The 10548-nt window shown below is 41.0% G+C and overlaps 1 protein-coding gene across 1 annotated transcript in view; it reads right to left on the bottom strand.

The window, feature by feature from the left end:
* Positions 1–4752: 4752 nt before the first annotated feature.
* Positions 4753–10548, bottom strand: part of SHC4 (SHC (Src homology 2 domain containing) family, member 4) — a 193739-nt gene continuing 187943 nt past the window's right edge. The window contains 2 exon segments of the mRNA XM_006831677.1: positions 4753–4908; positions 8364–8605. Of these exon segments, the coding sequence (XP_006831740.1) occupies positions 4753–4908; positions 8364–8605 (398 nt within the window).

The raw sequence follows: 10548 nt of genomic DNA, 5'->3' as shown, positions 1-10548 counted from the left end.
ATTATTTCAATAGATCCCATCACCACCACCCCACCACCAAAATACATACATTTCAGTCCTCAGAAAATCTTGATCTTCCCTTCACTGCCACTGCCAAAATCATGGCTCAGCTAGAGTGAAGAAAGGGGGAATATTGGCTAGAGATCACCTGTGATTCAGGCAAACAAACAAACAAACATTTGCCATTTAGTCAATTCCAACTCATGGTGAAGCCATGTGTGTCTGAGTAGAACTGCGCTCCGTTGGGTTACCAATGGTTGATTTTTCCAAAGCAGATCACCAAGACTTTCTTCCAAGGAACCTCTGGGTAGCCAAGTGCCACCCAGGTATATCATGATGCAGACCACAGGGATTAAATATTGGGGCATAGGGCAGAACAGGAGGGAGGAGGATAGTCTGGATTCACTAACGGAGAATAATTAACACATCCTCTTTCAGATCCCCGTTTGAGAAGCCTAACAGACCAAATGACAGCAGGAATCAGTGAGTTCTAGGCTAGGACTAATTCCAGGCAGCAGCAATAGAAAATAAAGGTGGATACTAAGGAGCTCTGGTAGCATAGTGGTTACAAATCGGGTTGCTAACCTCAAGGTCAGCAGTTCGAAACTACCAGCCATTCCACGGGAGAAAGATGAGGCTTTCTGTTCCTGTAAAGATTTACAGCCTCGGAAACCTGGTGCAGGATCGGAATCAACTCCAGGGTACTTAGCAACAACAACTATTATCCCAAGATAAAAGTCCTGGTAACTAATGGGTTATAAATTGGGCTGCTAACTGAAAGGTCAGCAGTTTGAATCTCAGTCACGCCACGGGAGAAAGATGAGGCTTTACGATTTACAGCCTTGACAATATAGGGTCTTTATGAATCAGAACCACCTTGACGGCACTCAACCATTACCAGATCAAGAAAGAGGAATTTGGGACTTGCCAGCAGGCAGAGAAAGAAAGGCCTGTCAGTCTCCTCTTCAAAGCCCACATGAATGAGTCCTTCAGTCCTATTAGGAAGACTATAGACAGATTAAATGCTTGCCAAAGAAGTAAAAACCTCTTTCTTTACCTGGTATAAAACAAGAAGCTCAAGAGGATTAATAATTCATGTGTATATTTAAATATTCCCCACACATGCAGATAGCATAGTTCACATATGTGCTTGATTATTAAGCAATGATCAAATAATCCCAATCCAGAATTGGATCTATAATTCTAGTCATAAACGGTAGCAAGATCAGATTCATTATTTTTCCAATATATAATTACAAGTGAGAAAATGGCAAAACTAGTGGATAGACTCACAAGAAACAGGAAGGTCAAGGATTAAAGATATCTTAGCAAGGCTGAAATGTATTAGAAGTTGCTCTAGAGCAAAGTAACTAACAACTCAAGATCAGGACTTACTTGGTTTTTAATAAGAAAAGGTTGGCATTTTTTCTGTGATTCATATTTGGCTACCCGAAAATCTGTACTTATTTTTCTGCACATTACTTTACTGGCTAATCGAAACCCTCTGACGCTTTTAGAAGCTTGAACCCCTCAAAATCCTTTGCACTGGATGTGCTTGGTTTGTTTTTCCAGATCCCCTCTCCACTCTTTTCCAATCGGCTTCAGACCTCAGGAAACATTGATCTTCACCGCCACTGCCAAAATCATGACTCAGCTCAAGTGAAGGGAGGGAGGGTCCTGGGAGGTTCACCTTTGGCACAGCATGAAGGAACTCCCTTACTCTCTGGCTTCAAGTCACTTAGACTAATGGGAAATCCTGGCAGGAGATCAAAGAAAGCAGTAGAAAAGAGCCAGCTAGTTTATGCCCATCTGATGTCATCCTCACTGTAGCCTACAGCTCCTAAAAAGTGTTTCTTCCAAACAGCTCTCTCCACATTCTGAAAGGGCTCCCTCTCCTGGCCCCTTCGTTGGCCCCAGGGCACTGCACTCCCCAGTGGTTCCGCTGTACTCTGTTTACAACTTTGTAAGTAATCCCTTTGATCAAACTCTCCTCAAATTACCCAATTTGAGAGAGCCATCTGTTTCCTGCCAAGATCCTGGATCCACCCTATGCATTAGAAACTTCCCAAATCCCAAACATCAGACATATACTGTCTATTGTCACAAAGCAATACTCATTTATTTATTATAAAATCATTTACAGTTATTTATAGGCAAATGGATTCCCACTTTAAAACAAATGAAGGTAAGAATGTGAGAGAAAAGTAGCATGCAATCAAACATTTCTACTTCTGTGAGGTTTTGTTTTCATTGTATCTGTAGTATTTGTAACAAGTATTTGCTCATCTAACTATTATACCCACTACAGTCAAATACTGATAATCCATGGGTACTGGCCCCATCATTTAGACTCTTTGCATCTGTTTTCTTCAGAAACTCTTCTTTCTTGTGACCCAGTTAACACTGCTCAGCCTGTTCTCTCTGATCATGATGGTTGGATTTCTTACAGTTTTCTATTATTTATACCCATGCGGCTTCCTTTATTAGAACAAATTATCGAGAACTAAGGTATATTCAACAAACTGATGAAAAATACATGATTTCCTAGTTGTATAAGAGGAAACAGGTCTATCTAAGAAAGCAATAGCAGTAAAAGTAAAATGAAATAATAAATCTTCACATTCAAATAGTAGAGTTCAATTGTGCTTGATTTCTATCCAAAAGACATTTTCCATATTTTATTTCAAACTTAGTAAATATATCACAACTATGAAGCTTATATGAACTCCTGGTGTGGCGCTGTAGGATCAGCACTGGACTTCGAACCACAAGGTCAGCAGTACAAACCCACTGGCTTTTCCTTGGAAACCCTATAAGTCGGAACCAACTCGATGGCACTTAACAACAACAATGACCATTAAGTTTTACCTACATAGCCAAATAAAGGTAGAGGGTCAGAGAAAGAGGAAAACACCCAACGAGATGGATTGGCCAAGTGGCAGCATCGATGGACTCAAGCATGGCAACAGTAGCGAGGTTGGCCCAGGATCAGGCAGTATTTCATTCTGCTGTGCATAAGGTCGCTATGAGTTGATACTGACTCGATGGCACCTAACAACAACAACAACAAAAAAGGCAATTGTCTGGGGAACTGAGGATAAAAACACACACTATAGTAATGGCCGTAACAGGTAGGTACTGGACTGAAGCAGTAGTCTGCCAGACAAATCAACAAAATCCACCTGTACTATATCCATTGGAGTCCTAGTGTGATGCTGTGGGTTAATGCACCAGACTACAAATCCATTTGAACTGCAAGTTTGACAATTCAAGCCATCCAGCTGCTCCTTGGAAACCCTATACAGGGTCGCTATGGGTAGGAACTGACTTGAGGGCACATAACAACAACAACTATCATATCTATGTTATTCCAAAACTTCAGTGTTTTAGACTAAAAGGATTGAGATCTAAACTTTCTGAATTTTGATCTCAGTGTGCCATTCAACCTGTCACTACAAATACACACCAAACAGCTGGATTTCATCTTAACTATTCAGACTGGGCATTAGCATCATTCTCTAACAAAACTTGCCCTTTAAAGCTCATAGTATGTAAGAGCTGGAATGCCCCTCTAAATTTACTTTGCCTGCTCCATAATTTTGTAGATAAAAAAATTGGAGTCCAGAAAATTTAACAATTTACTCAGAGTCACATTAATAAGACTCAGAGCCCAAGGCCATTGAGCCCCAGTCCATTGCTTTCCTCTAGACAATGCTTAACTATGCTCTAAGTTTATGGTTGGGTCTTTCCAACTGTTTCATTCAGTGTGTTTCCTTCCTTCTGCATTTTGTCTGATCATTTCTAGAAGCAATACTGAGGATACATGTAGGTGAGGGTCTAGGAGTCAGGGGCAGTTGGTCAAGAACATGCTTATCTATAGTTTCAAATAAATTCAGTACTCCAAATAAGAATGGAGCCAATCTGGATATTCAGTATGAAGAACACTGGATTTGTTTCCCAACTTTTAAGTCCATGTTGTCATGAAGTTGTTTTGGAGAAGAGGAGGAGGAGAAATATGATGAAATCAGAAATGACTGATAAATTTGACCTCTTCAGCTTCATACCAGAAATACCAGGCCAGAGAATTTGGGCCCCAACCCTTTACCCAGCAAATAAGACAGACCAATGAAACAGACCAACACCTTCAGTGACTTTTGATTCAATTCCACTGGCATAGACCCAGTCTGTATTCAGTGTCAAATTTTTTTGATGTTGCTGGGAAAGTGCTTCTAAACAGAAAAATAATGTAATAAAGTCAGTAGTTTTCAGGCAATTTGCTTAATATTTTTTGTAGCAAGGAAAACCTGTTTTTCTTTTTTTCTTTTTTTTTTTTTTTTGGCAAATGGTTCTATAGTTATAGAACATGAAGACACTTAGAATGAATCTCCCCAATATGAAAATGCCCCCAAGTATCAAGTTGAAAGGCACATACCACTGGCCAGCAGTTCATTCAAGTTGTCTCTACCATGTGAAGGTTTAATTGTGCTTTTAACTTGTTATCAATGCAGTGTGACCTTAAAAAGTGACATCTGTGCGTATGTATCATTTTTTTTCCAAATGGGCCAGTCTGCTTCCCGTTTTCTGGTCTTTGTTTTGTAAAAGATGCTAGGGCGCAGTTAGCGTTCTATTTTATCTAGATACAAGATCCAACTTTGCTTGGTCTCCTAAGACAAATTGGAGTTTGAATTTTCTTTGTAACCTGACACAAAATGGAGTTTCTTGAAACATCCGTTTGATGGCATTTCAACATTGTCATTTGTTGGAATGCAGAAGTCCTGGATTATTCTCTTTTCTCACTGGTTGCTTAAGGCTTACTTCACTTCCAGAAGAGATAATTGGCAAACTGTTATCCATGTGATATCTGATAAGGTGGCCAACATTATCAAACACATGGTCCTTGGTCCTCACCTTGAAAAGAAAATACAAATGTATTAAAGGTTAAATAATAACAGTTCTCTTGAAAGATGGAAAAAAAAAAGGGGGGGGGAAAATTAGAAATATTACTGAAGTTCATATTTTGCTAAATAAAGCAAAGAAAACGTATTTTTCAGCACTGTGTCCCCTTGTTAAGCAATTTTCTCATTCTCTTTTTCAAAGTAACCGTCTATAGCTAAGAAAATGGCAAATACTTGTTATCCAAGTCAAGTTTATAATCGGTCTCTCTGTTATACTATTGTTTGATATCTTCCATCAGGTCACTATGTTTACAAATACTTGAACTGGTTTATATACAAGCCTGAATCCCAGGGTTACAATTATATTTCATCAAAACAAGTGCTTCCATAACTCTCTGTCTCTGTAGAGCATGAGCTTCTTGAGTACTCTGCCTCTCCTTAGAGACTCAACATAAATCCTGTCTCTTCCAAGACACCTTCTCAGACCTTTCTAATGGGAATTCTGGTCTCCTTCCTGTAGACTTCACTATAGATCATTCGCAAGGTTTTGTTGTGTAGGCCTTCTTGTTGTGTAGAACATCTACATTCCAGAATACCTTGGCTTCCCTAAGCCCACGTCTTCTCCTATAGACTTTTCTCCCAAGTATGACTGCATCCTTATCCTGTGTATGGGCAGAAGACATGGGACCCCACAGACATGACTCTATTGGTTCATCAGTCTCACTTAGCACCTGCTAGGGATGCAGTCAGGGAGCAGACTGTCATGTAATGCTATGAGCTACTATTCCCCTCCAAGGGTTTCTTTAACTTCTACTTGCAGATACATTTTCAGTATATTAACCAATACATACTCTTATTAGAACTGGCAAAATTTGAATATGGACTATGAATTAGAATATGGTACTGTATTAATGTTTTCAATGATCATGTTATGACTAGGTAAAAGAATATCCCTTTCCTAACAATCACTCAGGGGGGTCCTGGTGTGGCGCTGTGGATTAATGCACCAGACTGCAAAGCCATTTGAACTGCAAGGTTGGTGTGTTCAAGCTCACCAGCTGCTCCTAGGAAACTCTATACAGGGTCGCTATGGGTCGGAATCGACTCGACAGTACTTCACAACAACAACAACAACAACAACAGTCACTCAAAGCATGTATTTAGAGGTAAAGGGCACCATATCTCCAATTTACTCTTAAATGGTTTTAAACCATCTGTGATGCTTTTATCTCTTCCATCTCATGCTTAAAACACATCACATCATCTGACGGTACTGCCAGCCTGTGTTCTTAACTCCAACTTGCTCTGCCTACCCCTCTGTCTGTATTTTTCCGGCCTCCATCTAGGTTCAGACCTTCTCTATTTTTACCTTTTGTTGTTGTTGTTATTGTTGTTAAGTGCCATCAAGTCAATTGGATTCATAGCGACCCTATGTAGGGTTTCTGAGGGGCAACTGGTATTTGAACCACCAACCTTGTAGTTAGCAGCCCAATACCTATTCTACAGCATCACACCAGGACTCCTCTATTTTTACCTGTTGTTGTAGTTGTTAAGTGCTGGGGTGTCTGTTCTGACTAGTGTGCTTGAACCCCCAAACTTGCAGTCCAGTGCATTAAGCCACAGCACCACAGCAGAACTCCTATTTTTACCTTGTTGTTGTTGTTAGGTGCCATCGAGTCAATACCGACTCATAGCAACCCTATGCACAACACAATGAACCACTGCCTGATTCTGGGCCAACCTCACAATTGTTGCCACTTTTGAGCCCATTGATGCTGCCATTTTGCCAATTCATCTCGCTGTGGGTCTTCCTCTTTTTCTTTGACCCTCTACCTTGCCAAACATGATGTCCTTCTCCTAGAAGTTCCTAATTGCTTTCTCTATCCCTTGCTACTCCTTTTCTCCAATTAGACCTGCACACAAATTAATCTTCCTAGTACAGAGATTGTTAACTGGCCACTCTGGTGAAACAGCTTACTCTCAATCCATAAAGTGCTTTTTAAGTGTTCTGAATTAAAACCAGGACAAACTCATATAAGACTCTAGTTTTGTGACTTCTTTGGAAAAAAAACCTAGCCCCAATGTGCCTCAACTCTGTTGTTGTTAAGTGTTGTCGAGTTGGTTCCAACTCATAGCAACTGTATATAGGGTTTCCAAGCAATGGCTGGTGGGTTTGAACCATGAGCCTTGTAGTTAGCAGACTGATGCTCCTCCTCCAGCACTACACCAGGACTCCAATTCTACATGGCAACAGTTGACTGGAGATGGGTGGTGACTGTCCCCTCAGACAGGACTTGCATTCTCCAGTTCATCACAGCCCAGTGCACCTACGCTGGCTCCACCCCTCGCCCAGCTGTACAGGACCCAACTTGCCCTGCAGACACTTCGTGGCTGTGACCTTTCTCTTAAAGGCTTTGAGTACATCACCATCCCCCTCAACATTACCAATGCTTTCCCACTCTTGGCAAATCAGACATTTCTGTCTATACTCATATTCCCATTTCACATGACGGTTCCAACCTATGTTCTTAGGATCAGTTTCTCACTACAGATGTCCGGTGCTCCAGTCATATAGCCTAGTCTTCTGTTGGCTTAATACTTTCATACTGCTATGCCTGCTCATGGGGTTTCCTAGGCTCTAAATGGCAATATTGAAATTTGAAATTCTATACTTTATCAAAGCTCTATTGACCTGCTAGACCCAGAAATAAGCCTTTCCAGTTTGTCTCCACCTGAGTAACCTCTCCATCCTGAGAAATGCCATAGCGCTGTGGTTGAACCTCTCCTAAAACGTACTGCCTTAAACCCACTACGGTCGAGTAGATTCTGCCTCATAGTAACCCTAGAGGACACTACTCCTTAGGGTTTCTGAGGCTGTAAATATTTATGGAAGCACATTGCCTCATCTTTCTCTCTCAGAGCAGCTGGTGGGGTTAAACAGTTAGTAGCCCATCACTTAACCCAACGGGCCACTAGGGCTCCTCATTCAGCCTTACATTATAACTATTTAAGGATCTGTTTTATGAATTGATAAGCATGCTCACAGCAAAGACAATTATGTAATACTGAGCAACAGTCACCTGGATCCCTGTACGTCCATGTAGTAGGCATACATTTGGTTTGTAGAATTAGACTGAACAGGACACAAAGGGGCTGTCCCCTACTTGATACCCAGGATATTTTCTTACTCAAACCTCTCCACTAGCCTCTACTTAGTACTTCCTGCCCCAGGTGGGAACTTCAAGGAAAAGTACGCCCTTAAGGAGGCATTCTTTGGATGACTCACGGCTCCTCAGTCCCCTGTACATCCCATATACATTAAGTCTTGCTTGCTTTACCATTAAAAAAAAAATTTTAAGTAACCCACTAGCCTTAAACACTCTTCAATACCAGGTTTTAAACCAGTCAGTCAGAGTGTCCCTAATGGAACAACCTTCTATGCAGCCTGTAGCTAGAGGTCAAGGATACCTTGCCTTCAGGATCCACCAGGAGAAGATGTTTTGCCTGGCCTCCTTGTAGTCCACTCAACACATATTGGCCAGGGGATGTCGCACTCTCTCGAACCAAAAAGTCCCCATCTTTGACCAGGAGGCTCTCTGCTGCCTTCCTGCTCAGCTTGCCGTGGTAACAGTCTTCACTGCGCAGCTGCTGTTTAATATGTGAGCTGGCAGGCTGGGCTGTGGCGCCTGGCTGAACTGTTTCTGGTGCCTCTGAAGTCAGAACACAAACGACACAAGTCACCTCTTCATTCCTTCATTCTGTAACTAGAGCTGCAGCCCCTACTGTGGGTCAGACACTGTTGGAATAATCCCTTTGCTTGAACAAGTGAGAGTTTTGTTTTCAGAAATTTCAACAGGTTCTAATCTAATGATAGATCCAAACATTGCCTTTGGCTTCTGTTACCAAGAGAGGCTTGTTCAGGTGCAGGAGTTTTCCTTTCAGATGAGAAATAGAATTGACCCACAAAAACTTATTTTATAACTGCAGAGAGAGATTCCTTGTGTCCCAGAGGCTGTGTGTTAAAGAGAAAGAGGCTTAATGCTGTATCTGGATTACAGATAACTTGTAACCACATTTTGAACTTTTTGAAAATATCAACAGTAATCGGGGCTATCTTACCGCTCACCTGTTAGTTTGTCACACTGTAGGGCTCGCGACTTCCTGTGATGCTAGAAGCTATGCCACTAGTATTTTAAATACCAGCAGGGTCACCCACGGTGGGCAGATTTCAGCCGAGCTTCCAAACTAAAGAAGACTAGAAAGAAGGAGAGGTGGACTACTTCTAACGCATAGAGGTACTATGAGTTAATTCGGACTCATAGCAACCCTGAGCAGGGTTTCCGAGAAGCAGCTACTGGAATTGAACCACCGACCTCGTGTTTCACACTCCAGTGCTTATCCTACAGCATCAGGCCACTGAAAACCTTAGGAACAGCAGCAGAACGCTGTCAGATATAGTGCTAGAAGATAAGCCACTCCGGTTAGAAGGCACTCAAAATATGTCTAGGGAATAGCTGCCTCCTCAAAATAGAGTTGACCATGATAATGCAAATGGAGTAAAGCTTTCAGGACCTTCATAAGTTGATAGGGAATAACTCAAAATAAGAAGAACCTGCTGCAAATATCCATTAATAATCAGAACCTGGAATGTACAAAATATGAATCCAGGAAAATTGGAAGGTGCCAAAAATGAAATGGATAGCATAAAGATTGATATCCTAGGCATTATTGGACGTCCAAGGAGCAGTTGGTGGGTTTGAACCACTGATCTTGTGGTTAGCAGTCCAGTGCTTATCCTACAGTGCCATATGAGGAGTCCTAGGCATTAGTGAGCTAAAATGGACTGGTATTGGTCACGTTGAATCAGACAATCACATGGTTTACTAAGCCAGGAATGACAAACTGAAGAGGAATGGCATCACATTCATCATCAAAAAGAATATTTCAAGATCTGTCTTGAAGTACAATGCTGTCTGTGATAAGATATTATCCATAAGTCCAGCTAATATCACTATTATTCAATTTTACACACCAACTACTAAAGCCAGTGAAGATGAAATTAAAGAGCTCTGTGTGAAATTGATCAAACTTGCAATCAAGTTGTATTAATAATCTTGATTGGAATGCAAAGGTTGGAAACAAAGAGGAAGGACCAGTAGTTGGAAAATATGGTCTTGGTGATAGAAATGATGCTGGACAGCACATGATAGAATTTTGCAAGACAATGATTTGTTCATTGCAAATACCATTTGTAAACAAATAACGTTTTATACACATGGACCTCACCAGATGGAATACATAGGAATTTAACTGACTACATCTGTGGGAAGAGATGGTGGAAAAGTTCAATATCATCAGTCAAAACCATGCCAGAGACAGACTGTGAAACAGACCAATAATTGCTCATGTGCAAATTCAGACTGAAGCTGAGGAAAAATTAAACCAAGCCTATGAGAGCCAAAACATGATCTTGAACATATCCCAGCTGAATTTAGATACCATCTCAAGAACAGATTTGATGAATTAGACACAGAAGAATTGTGGAATGACATCAAGAATATCATCCAAGAAGAAAGAATAAAGTCATTAATAAGACAACTAAGAAAGAAAACACCAAAAGGGATGCCAGAAGAGACTCTGAAATTTATTTTCC

This window comes from Chrysochloris asiatica, unplaced genomic scaffold, assembly GCF_000296735.1.
Source record: "Chrysochloris asiatica unplaced genomic scaffold, ChrAsi1.0 scaffold00004, whole genome shotgun sequence".
NCBI lineage: Eukaryota > Metazoa > Chordata > Mammalia > Afrosoricida > Chrysochloridae > Chrysochloris > Chrysochloris asiatica.
This window is presented reverse-complemented; position numbering and strand designations above follow the sequence as displayed.